Below are 12485 nucleotides of genomic sequence, written 5' to 3'. Positions count from 1 at the left end.
ATAATTCAGGAGGATAAGGCATGCATCAACTGTGGCTTTCTTGGGACCAAGAGAAAAGGGGAATGACAGAGGCTCCCAGACCATGGGTTGTAGCCATGCCTCACCCAACTGCTCAGCCCCTGTATTTCAACTCTGGCCTTGTCTGATCCCCCGTATTGCAACAAGCAGAGATGTTGGTATTGAGAAATCAGTGTCCCACCATAACCTGGCAGCACTGAGCCGTGAAATACAGCAGAAGCTGCCAAAAAACTCACAATATTCCCACCAAAAATTTTCAAAAAAGAAATTAGAAACAAAAAGCCTTTCTTTTAAAAGAAGAAAGAAAAAAGGCAGCATTTAAATCCTCTTGCCTCATAATTGAGCCCAGGGTTATGCCACAATTCAGGTAAATGATGTTTATATAACTGGCATTTGGCTGAATGCATAATTCCTATTTAATAGCTGAAGAGAGGCATTTTGGGTCTTCAAAGAAATCTGACAGGTAATTCCCACTGTAGTTCTGCAGGGTAGCTGAGAGGTAATTATCCTTCTCACTAGTAAATCAATTAGGAATGAATGTATGGAAAGCTTTTCCCCTCCTCCAAGTAACTGCTAATCCTCTAAGCACTAATGAGCCGCCAAGGCTAGCAACAGTCTGAAAACCCATCAAAAATCGACAGGAGCTGCGAGGCACACAGGGTCCAGTCAGTACCTGGGAGCCTCAGAAGAAAATATCTTGCCTGGAAAGGGTCTGCATGATTCACTGTGTGCGCACAGGCCCTGTGCACGTGTGTTACTTTTCGTATCTCCCTCCCCATTTATCACCTCAAACAAAGACCTATTTTTGAGGCTCACAAGAGATCACTGCATTGTGTTCAACTAGCCAGCGCTTGTGCTGTTAGAGGTGAAACACAGGGGATCTGGACTTTCTCTACTGGGATGCAATTGATTCACCTACTGCTTTGTGATTCATGATTGGTGGTTGTCCTCAGGAGCTCACCAAAAACATGATCCTTACTCTCTGCAGGCCACTGTAACAATATTCACCCAGCGAGACCTGGAGAAGATTACAACCCAAGTGCATTTTTTTGCAGTGCACGACCTCATGAATCTGTAAGGGGTGGGTGGACAATAAACCTAATATTGAATTTGACAAATCCCAGATGCTCCAATCCAGTGATACCTTCTCCAGGCATTTTTCAAATGCTGCATGGATGTTTGGAATTGCTTTGACGGTCAACAAAACAGAGTCAGCTCTGAGTTCAGGCAAGCCACCTGTTTAACCATGCACATTAAGTGCCCATATATTTAGCAGAGGTAGAAAGGATGAAAACAAGTTGTTCCCACAGCAGCCAGCACTGAAGCTGATTTTCTACGTGTTTTCCTTACAGCTCATCTCTCCATTTCAAAAGATTTTTCAGAAGGGAGGAGAAGAGGGAAGACAGACAGATAGATCCAGAAATCATTTCCTTAAGACATAACACCAAAAAAAAATTTAAAAATTGTCATCTGAAATAAGAAAACAGCAGGTAAAGATTGGTCTGCATGCCACTATATGATGAAGTGTAGGTGTTATTAATAAAAAAAAGGAGAGAAAAGACTATTAATCTGTAAAACTCGATAGCTTGAGAAATTGTTAGAAGATAATCATATATCTTAGTACTCCTATTTGTGAGGGAGACTTTACACCAGTGATGTAGAATTTGTAACTGAGCATATTGCCTCTGATTTTGGGTGGGCAGAGTTGCTTTAGAAACAGAATGAAGAAGAATTAACTCTTCAGTGCCCACCATACTGCATATGGGAGGGGTGTGAAGGCCAGGAGAGTTCATTACGAAACATCTTTATTCCATTTTGCTCAGAAAAAAGAAGTCAAGGTAGTTTTCATGAGAATTCAGCTTCTGCATCAGAAAAAATATAAGCTGACCCCTGCCTACTGCATTCTTCCTCTCTTCTATAGATCCAAACACACATATATTGTTGCTGGTAGTAATCAGAGCTATGACTGCCTTAAGGTGGCATACACTGAAATAAGCATCAATCCTGAAACCTCCACAGACTGACCAGTGATGGAAAACACGATAGTAGTAATAAGAACAGTACAAGTAGCAAAATACTAGTTTGGAAACCTGTTGATGGAGACAGGAGAGGGGCAGTTTGGAAGTGATCAGGCAGAATGGGCTGCACCCCATCCAAACACAACTCCACTGCCAGCAATTAGCTACATGCTGCAGCCCTCCCACATTGATTTCTGTGGGTAGCTGAAAGCCTGTTTGTCCCACTACCTCCCTTGAATCAACACAGGCAATAATTTTAAACCAAAAAGGCTCTGAGTAGTAACTCCTGGGCTGCACTCTGTGAGCCAGCTGCAGCCCTAATTGTATCACGTGGGAAGCATGAGCAGGGGGTTTGAAAGCTATGACCTCATCTTCTCTCCTACACATTCAAATCTAAACCCACTCTCCGAGGCATATTCTGCTTTCAGCCCCCTTACATGATGTAATCAATGAAAATGTCATTTACATCTTTACCTCCAACTTCTAGCTAGGGAAAGCATAAAGGGGAAAAGAGTCAAATGCAGAAATAAATGCCTTTTACTCAGTATTTCTAATAATAAGGAAACAGAAAAGGGAGGGAGAGACACATTAGCCAAAGCCAGTATAAGCAAGAGTCCCAGAAACATTTGTGTGAGTTCAGCTTCTTTAAAGGTGTAACAGTCAGAAGGAAATAAAAGCAACCCTTTTGCTTCTCTCCCTTTTATTTATTAACACATTCAGTAGGAGATTAAGGACTCTACCCCATCACAAAAACAGGCATAATTCTACTGGACTCCATGGAATTGCACGAGTGCAACTTCGACGGCAAATTCAAGCTCTTGTGAATTACCAACGGATTTCATTTCAGGATCATAATTCCTCTCGGAATGAAAAGAATGCTGTTATTTTGTTTCTATAGCTACCAACTCGATGGCTTTCCCTTACCTTTCTCTTGTTAGTGGGACTGACATAAAGGTAGCTCAGCACAGTCTTCAGGCCTACTTTGTCATTTAGCTTTTCATAGGTAGTGCCATAGTCTGTCGACCTGGAGAAAAGAGGAGACAAAAAGAGTTTATGTGGTTATTAGAGCTTATCAGGGGAAGGAAATGACCATGAGAACAGATGATCAAAGTTACAGCTTGAGCATTTTTACCCTTAAAACTCAAGCTTTTGTGTTTCATTCAGGGTGGCCAGCAAAAAGGACAAGGAAATTTCAGTCCTTTGGGGCAGGGTCTGTCTCTGCATCAATTGATCCTGTGCACCTGGGGAGCTGTGGTGCACCTGTGAAGATGGACTGTAGGGGAGGCTCTGCTCTCATGTGCCAGTGTGGGATGATATCTACATGAGAGGACTCTGAACTCAGCAGCACCCTTAGCACAAATTCTCTTTTCAGACAGAAGAATCCAAATTAAACCCATCAACAACAGTTTTATTTAAGTAGGCTGATTTTTGACTTGGAGATGGGGATCCAAATGTGGCTCAGAATTGTAACAGCTGAACTCACGTCTAGATAAAAATGTACCTAAACTGGCATCTTGAGTCCTCAGTCACCCCCATCCTACTTTGTGCCAGGCGTTTAATTTTTCTGAGTTACAGAGACACATTCAGGCCCCTGCACTAGCAAATCCCACCCGGAGGAGCAGATGATCTGGGGGTGGCATTACCCATTCGTGACTGGGGAAAAGGGCTGCTTCGTCACAGAGGGTTTTCTGTAGCTTCCTCCTCCTCATTTGTGGGCATGTTTGAAACCTCACTTTGCCCTGCTTTTTTCTCTGCTGTTTTCATACTCTGCTTTGCCTAACAAACAAGATTTTTCGTACTAGAACAAATCAACAGCTACCTAGTACAGGATCCCACACCTGAAGAGCGGTCAGCACCTCCTTGCTTTAGGAGAGGTGTCACAACCTGATGAAAAGCCCACCCACCCCATCCAAACACTGGGGAGAGCCTAACTCCTGACTCTACACAGCTTCTATCATATGGACAAAGCAAACACAATCCTTATCAGGTGGACAAGGAAAGACCCTCACAAAAAGCCCACCTGGACATAAGTATGATTTTATTAAGGTGAGAATTCATGGCCCCTGCCCTCCTCTCTAATCATGCTTTTTACTAAACAGATGATTAGAGAACAAGTAGCAAATTCAGTGCCTTTCCCAGTAACTAGCTCCAGGAATTTTCTGATTTTCTAAGTTCAGCAAGCCTCCAGCATCCGCAGCTTTGAGGTTCTGCCTGAGACCAATCCTCTGCTCCTTGTCTGTCTGGCAGAGAAATAGCCCAAGTCACCCTTCTGGCATCACAGTGAACAGTGTTGCTGCGCCGAGCAGCTCCAGGCTCCCACTCAAGTGGCTGCAGAAACTGAGCGATGCCAGAATCTGCACCCAGCTCCGCTGGTTTTCCTCTGCTAGTGGAGTCCAGAATGACACCAAAAAGGCCATGCCGCAAAACCAGATGGCTGTTTTCAGGCTTCCAAGTAGTAGGACCCATGAAGTCAAAAGGTTGTTTTATCACTGATGTGGCTCCAACACATTTGCTTCTGTGCAAATCTTTCAAGCACAATTCCTAAATATTTTGCAAACTGGTTCTTTCCTTAAATGGGTTGAACCAACCTTCCTCCTTTGAATACTCAGCAGTCAGAGGTGCTTCAAGTCTTAAACAACTTGCTTGTGTTCTGGTTTAACTCTTTAATACTAAAATAGAGCTAATACTAGCTCTATTTACACTTAAAACTCTTTTGTACTAATACATAGTATTGATACTCGCTGGGCTTCACAGAGACGTCCCAAAGGATATTACAGTAATGTACTGTATTTCCATAGCACTTTCCCATCCAAAGAATCTGAAGGTCTTGTCTCGCAAAGACAAAACCTAGCAGCTTTCCCCCTCCAGCCATTCTGGAAACTGAAGCAGCTAGATTAATAAAACTGAATAATCCAGGCCAATTAATTCCACTACACAAGGCCTCCTATACGTGCAAATTCATCAGGTCAGGAATCCTCAAGTAACACTAAGCTCTAAGCAGAGGGTAACACACAGAGGGCAAGCACTGAGGCACTTCCTTGATCTCACACTTCCAACAGCACTGAAGCTCTGAACAAGTCACATTTGAGACTACACATGTACCGGCCACCAGCCAGGGAAAGAGATCACTGGTTTCAATCAGCATTCAAAGAGAATACAAATAACAGTTTAATAATCTGACAAAACTACTTTGGTTTTGTTCTCTGAGTCATTTTCAGATCTCCCAAAATGCCTTGCACTTCTAAAGATGCAGGCTGGATGCCCTAATGACTCTCTCTCATTAAACCATTATCACTCATTGCATTTGCCCTTTCAAAAAATAGCTAGAAAGGAAGTGGGATCATTATTTCGTTAGCTTCTCTAAGGCTTTCTTTCTTATCATGACAGTCACCACTGGCTTCACAGAAACATCTCAAAGGATATCACAATAATATATTGTATTTCCACAGCACTTTCCCATCCAAAGAATCCAAAGCTTTTTTCTCATGTTAATCCATTCAAACTAACGAAGTCCCAAGGGCCATACTGGGAAATATTATCTCTATTCTAGAGGTGAAGAAACTGAAAGTTTGCATAGGTAATGGTTCATTTTTTCAAAAGCAGGCACCTACAATTAGCCACTTCAGCCTCTATAATCATCTAGTGTGTGGCTTGATACTCAAATCTGCTAAACTCCTACCACCAAATTGCCTAATTTGAAAACAAATATTTACAAAAGAAAAAAAAAAATGTTGGCTGCCCAATTTTAGCAACCCAAGCCTGAACATTTGAAGAGATGTGACCCACAGGTGGAACAGAACAGTTCTGGCTCAACTTTTGATCTTAACTTGAACCCTTCTCCTTTACTAATTACTTATCTTTGCAGTAGAAGACTTCTAACTGCAAATTAACTAGCACACGTGTCCTTACAGTTCCTTGACACTACAAGCAGACTGGATACCATGTTTTCTCCCATTCCTCTAGTCAGAATAAGATGCACTTCAAAGCGCATTATTAAAGGAGCACAGGGGAAGAAAGGTTGTAGTCATATCAAAAAGACAAAAGACTCAGTGATACAAAAGACCCTTTCCATGAGTCACACCCCAAATGCCTGCTTTAACTTTGGTTGGGCCTTTTATGGCCGACTGATCCTGCCTAGCTGGTTCTCCTCTGGGTTGCTCCATTGAAGCCATCACTGGAGTCTCATCATTTCGGAAGGCTGTTACTGCCTTCAGCCTCAAGTTGCTATTTGCAGATTGCTTCTAACCACACACACATGTGTGTACATAAAAGTGTTATTAACAGTGCTTTCATAAAACAAATTGTTGCACCTCATTACACCGCTGGTAGCACAGAAACTGTTACAATGTGGAATGGAACTCTGGCTATATGTTCAAAGCCTGTAAAAGCTCAGTCCGTGTATTTTGTCCCACATGTCCTTATACATTGATCTTACAGCGTTTCATTGTCCGCTCTATCCTGTTTTCCATCCTGCAAACCAAGCTGCTGGCAATATCCCAAGAAAGGGTGCACAGTGAAAAGCAATAAAACTCAAGGGGTAGTCCAGTCTTGAATGGAACTTTGTCTACTCCAGTTCAGCTTTTTGGTTTTTAAAACTAGCAGTTCCTACCAGCCATGAAGAAGAATCTCTTTGCTATTCTTGGTTAACATGAAGAAAGACTTGATTCAGTGCAACACAAGTGTCATATTCACATAACCAAATAAACATGGGCTTTCCCTGAACAGGCTGTGGCACCAAATTCTACATATTCCCTTTGGAAAAGCAAGATTTATAATGTAATTAATATATTGGGAGACTGTAAATTCTCGCATAATCATATTCTATTATAAAGAGTTGGGAAAGAAAATCACCTGCTTGATTCCACTGCCCTCCCCTGATGGGCCGCAACGTGCTTTAACCATTGCAGCAAGTGCTGTCCCACAGTCTGGCAGAGCGGGGCTCAAGGGGCACACCCAGGCAGAGAAGCTTTTCTCTACCAAACCTGGTCATAACTCAGTGCACTGAGAGCTAACAAAATCCATCTTGTTCCTGTAGGTCTGAGCCTGAGCTTCCCTGTGAATCCGACAAACAGGCCTGAGCCAGCAGACTTCAATATTGTGATATCCCAGGGATATGAAGTAGAGGTGTGGAGAGGCAGAGAGAATGCCATCTGAATAGCTTTTAGAGAAGCCCTCCTCTCAGATGGTTTCCATCTCAGGGCTTTGTCAGGCAGAGAAAGGAGGTTTTGTTTGTTTGCAGTCTCAGCTACTCAGCTATGGAGATAGGTTTTAAAATATGTATCAGTCTCTCAGGAGCAAAAAAGATGCAAATGCCAGCACCGGATGGCTGGGAGGGACAAGTCAACCTCCTGGAGTGTACATGCACCACCGACTCTTCTGTCATGGGGCTTCTCCTCTGCGTCTGTGACTCTCCCCGATTGTGAGTGGAGAAGGAGCAAGTATGGTTTTGATTTTAGATTCTTAGCCTTTTTCCTAAGATACTAAAGCTTATGCATTCATCTCCAGACCAGAGTCCCGGTACACACACACCCGCAGCCCCACGTTGAGAACCGCGGGGGGCACAGCTCCGCTTAAATGAGCAGGAGAATATCCCGATTCTCTGTGCACTTCAGAAAGCAACAGGAACACGCATAGCCCAGATTAACATTTGCTTCTCTTCTCATGTGCCTGCAAACTAACTGCCTGCAGTGTGCCTGTCTCTCCATACCCCCCCAAACAACTTCTTGTTTTTACCCATTGGCCAATTTTCTCCCAGTTTGACAAAGAAACAAAAACCCGAGAGGAACAAAGTTTCTACAAGTTTCATGAAAACCAGCAGCCACGAAAAGGAGAGCAAACTTCTTAGCGCTCAGAGAAAAGCTGCAGCATGAAACCAAATCCCATGAGACGTGAGAGCAGGCACATCTCTCTGAACATCCAGCTGCAGGAAAACATTCAAACACAGCTCACATATTAATACACTACAAAGAACCCAACTGCACAACACAAGAAGTCAGGCTCCCAAACTTCCATTGCTTGTGAAACAATTTGTTTCCATCTCTTCCTTCCCCTTTCTCCCCCTCAAATTACCCTCCCTGAGATAAAGGCCTTTCTGAAGCTATGGGAAGATACCCCTCCTGAGTCAGAGTCCAGCCTGACCACTCCCTGTGGTAGCCCCAACTGTAAACCCCTTTGGCCAATTACCCTAGTGACCATAAGTGGTTCAGGATTCGGGCAAAAGCTGGCTCAGCACTAACCCCACCACACTGCTTTGCACCAAATGGCTAAATGGGTTCTTACTGGAGCACAGAGTCCTAAATCAAGAACCAGGACAACCACACAATAATTACCATATGGGAAACTGGTCCCACTAACTCATAGGCAGGGCAGAGGGCTGCTCCTCTTCAAAAGGATATTGGTCATTTAGCATGCTCTCGCCCTGCCTCTCTTAACTCTGTGAGATTATTCCTCTTCTTTCTTGTTGAGCATTTCAGACTAGTTCCTGGCTTTTGATGACTACGGCTGTTGGTGGCTGAACATCCTCTGCTCCCAAAGCATTTTTCATATTTAGATACAAAAAAGGGAAGCAACATTTCCTCTCTTAGGGCTGCTTATGAGCCCAGACAAAGCCAGAGTTTGCCTTGGGCAGCCAAATGCCTGGGACAGAAACACAGAGTTGGCCCTGCAGCTAATCCAGCCCCAGCTGGAGCTCTGGAACGGCAGGGTGACTGCTGCCACTGCCAAGGCAGGGAATGGGTGCAAGTCTAGCAATGCTCCGCCAAAAGCAGCTGACATGGTGCCACCCGTCACTGCTAGCCCAGCTCCCCAGGCTCTCCTTCTCTGCCTCTCCAGGACTATATCATTCGCAACGTCAAGGCAACCAGGGGAGCCCAGGTCCAGCTCCCAGCCTGCAACAGTGGAGCCTAATTTCACTTGCAACGAGACAGTTCCCAGAAAGATCCACTCTAACCAGTGCAAGCCTGTCTGGCTGACCGGGTCACACACAAGGACACTTTTTTCTGACAAAAAAAAAATACAAAAACCAAACATAAACAAAAAAGCCCAAACAAACAAAAACCCACCAGCTATGTTGGGCTGTGCCTACTTACTAACCAAGGAAATTTGAGTATCTGTACTCTGTGAATCTTTCACTTAGCAGAGCACAACATTTGCTGTGCTAAGAACTTGCTTTTACCCAACCATGATTTTAGAGTGATTGTAATAAATATAAAGTCAGAATATTTTACAACTACAAACAGAAACAACTGCCTCCCTTTGTCCCCATTCCACTAAAGAAAACTAAGTACAACAATGAAAGTCTGGGGAAGTAAACAGAAACTGAGAAAGCATATGGTACTGCTTCCTGGTGTATTTTCCCAGGCTACAGCAATATCATGAACTTCCTAAATTGAAGATGATGCCTTTGTGTGCAAGAGCCATCAGTGGGCTTTTAGTTCCAATAATCTGTCTAACCCCACAGGGAAACTTGGCAACTTCATTATCACATGTTAATAAATACCACAACTGTGTGCTATATGAAGAGATGCTCCCTTTTGTTTTGACCTGATAATGTATTTCAGAGCCCACTGCTACCACTTAACAAGAATGAAACCGTGGAGCCCCATGCTGCCATTTGTGATTTCACTGATCATTGTCATATTCCCCACAGATTCTTTTTTTCCAGTCTGAAGACTCCTCGTTTATTTAGCCACTCCTTGTATAACTTATTCATATCTCTGATCATCCTATGACTGCTCTTTCTAGTCCAATTACATCTTTTGTCACAGATGCTTCAGAGACCAATCTTTAACAGGAAGATCTTTCTTGAAAAAAACAACTATCAAAGTATATCAGCAAAAACCCAGAGTATTTAAAAAGACATAACTAAAACCACTTTCTACCATCCTACACAAGGTTTTACATCCTCAATACTTCTGGAACTGTAACCCGTCAGTTCTAGGGAATTTCAGTTCCACAAAGTTTCAAAATACCTAAACCCATAGATCCCACTGGGGAAAAAGAAGTTCAAGGAAATCATAGTTTTGATAATTTCTCTTGGAAAATTTTTTTTTTCCTTTTAGTTTGCATGTCATTTAAACAGCAGAATACCCACCCCAATTTCTATTATGATACCAGCACCCTTCCTCCACCCCCTTTCTTTTTTGATTAATGACAATTCCCATCACCAAACATCTGAAAGACTTGAAGATGACCTTTATTGATAAATTGAAATTTATAATGTACAGTGGAGACTGGCAAGGCAAAATGAGCTGCCATGATGCATTAGTCATTGTGATTCACAGTTCAGAATGAAGGAGATAGGAGTTAACCAGGAACACTGGCTTCCTCTTTCTTTCTTGCAGATTCTTCTCTTCTTTTTTATTTTTGACAGGAAAGGTATCCTCTCTTGTTTATTCAATATGAGTCTTTGGGAGGACTCTGGATGTCTCAGAGATTGGACAAAAGGATACACAATATTCCACCTCTGGATTTACGGGCAATAAAGCACAGGAGATGTGAATATCAGTCACATTTCTAGTGGCTGATTGCTCATCAGTGTTTCATTTGATGACCATCCCACAAGGCAGGGCGACTGTTCACACCAGTCATTCCTTAGCAGAAATGACTACTCAGATGGGCAAAAACAGTCTCTGGAGATGTAGGTTTTGTATATTTAGCCTACAGGGATGTAAGGGACTAACTTGAAAGCCGTATGTTTGCATCATTCTTGTTCTATTTGTCCTGTAGAAGCACAGTGGTGCTTTGGATATCCCTAGCAATCACTGACTATCCAGAACAATGTGCCATTCAGTGTCTAAATAGCATTCACCATCAGCAGGCTGCAGGTGTAGTGGTTACTAATCATCGCTTTATATTCTGCTGCAGAATAGCCCACAACACGGAGACACAAAAGCAACAAAGATTGGTGCCTCCTACCTTGATACTAAAATGACTCTACTTCCCCAGCTGTAAGTAAGACTCCATCTTCTCTATACCATGGCCATTTATTTCAACTAAAATTTAGCTACCTACAAACTAGGTATTTAGCTCTAGCTCCCAAGCCTGTTCACATTTTCTCTCTAACTATAAACAGAGAATGTTAACTTCAGAGAATGATTCATTCATCCTAAAATAGGTGAGGATGTATTGCTCTCTTAAGGTGTCTTTCTCCCTTCAATGTAAAGGGACACCAGAGCAACCGATACACACTCAACTGTTAGATGGCTAGAACAAGGCAAGGTGTATCTCACACCAAATGGATTAGAAAAGTTCATGCACTGAGCTGGCAGTACAAATGAAGGGAAAGACCTCAGTCATCCTGCCTGAGATCAAAAGTTCATCATTTGTTGTAATGTACCAGTGTTCTGTGTTTTAAATGTTGTTATTCTGTGGGGTTATGTATGAGAATTACTACTAGAAGCAAGTGCCAAACGATATCAGGACTCCACTGTGCCATACACACTCTATAGCATTACAAAGTGAAGAGAGCAGAGACGAGCAGAGAAATGTGATATGGATTTCCCAATGGTTGCTGACAGAATCAAGGATACAAAGACCTGAGGAAATGTGAAATGGTTTCTCCTCAAAAACTGGGATAAGCACTTCCCTTCATTGTATGCTTGCCCCATTACACCATTGATGACCTGCTGGCAATCCTTATCGTGGTCAGGAAAGTTGATGCTCACTGGGAGAAACTGTACCTCACAGAAGCACAAACATGAAAGCTATACAGGCATGATGTAATATCCACATTAGCAGCCTCAGCAAGGACATTAGAATCTGAATCATCATCTTACTGCTTCTGACCTGAGACTAGGACACCACATCCCTGCAGACACCACCCAAGACACAGTTCAGTTGCCACGAAACAGGGGCAATCTGGAGCTAAGACCATCTGGCTTCAAAAAGGCCTCTCCTTTTTCTGCTCTGGTCACTTCCTACTGTGAAATCTATGTAAAAACATTACTTTTGTACAGCTCTGAAGAACTGCAAATCATCATTACTCACTTCTCATTTGTACTGTCTAAAAGATCTGACATATTTATCGTGTTCTTGATTCTGATGTATTCTAATTTTCCAAAGAGGTGTTTTATGCATCCCTGATAAGGCAGCATACTGATTTGATTCCAAGCACTTGACTGACTCAGCAAAGGTGGCCTTATCAAGACATATTCAAGAAATTTGGTCTACAGGACACTTTAATAGCCTCAAAGATAAAAGGCAGCTTTGAAGACAAAGCCTCATTAATTAATCAGATATTACTTACATTATTAATTAGAAACAAGGTCCTTCCCAGGCCCTTTTCTACTTTTATTACTATAGCTAAAAATGCTTCTGTAATGATTCTCTTAAGTAGCTAATCATTTTAATTTGCATTATTTTGTAGCAAAAGGAAAGCGCTTTGAATGTAAGATTTTCTGAAGGAATTGTAGAGGTTCAATTTAACAACCGTGCTATTAGGTGCATTTA

The 12485-nt window shown here is 42.5% G+C and overlaps 1 protein-coding gene across 1 annotated transcript in view; it reads right to left on the bottom strand.

The window, feature by feature from the left end:
- The window catches only part of SORCS3 (sortilin related VPS10 domain containing receptor 3), a 323974-nt gene that overhangs the window by 161772 nt on the left and 149717 nt on the right, over nt 1-12485 (bottom strand). Inside the window, exon 3 of the mRNA XM_075154994.1 lies at nt 2961-3060. Coding sequence (XP_075011095.1) covers nt 2961-3060 — 100 coding nt within the window. The remainder of the gene's footprint in view (nt 1-2960; nt 3061-12485) is intronic.

This window comes from Calonectris borealis, chromosome 7 (assembly GCF_964195595.1).
Source record: "Calonectris borealis chromosome 7, bCalBor7.hap1.2, whole genome shotgun sequence".
NCBI lineage: Eukaryota > Metazoa > Chordata > Aves > Procellariiformes > Procellariidae > Calonectris > Calonectris borealis.
The sequence above is the reverse complement of the archived record's forward strand: the minus strand, read 5'-3'. Positions and strand labels throughout refer to the sequence as shown.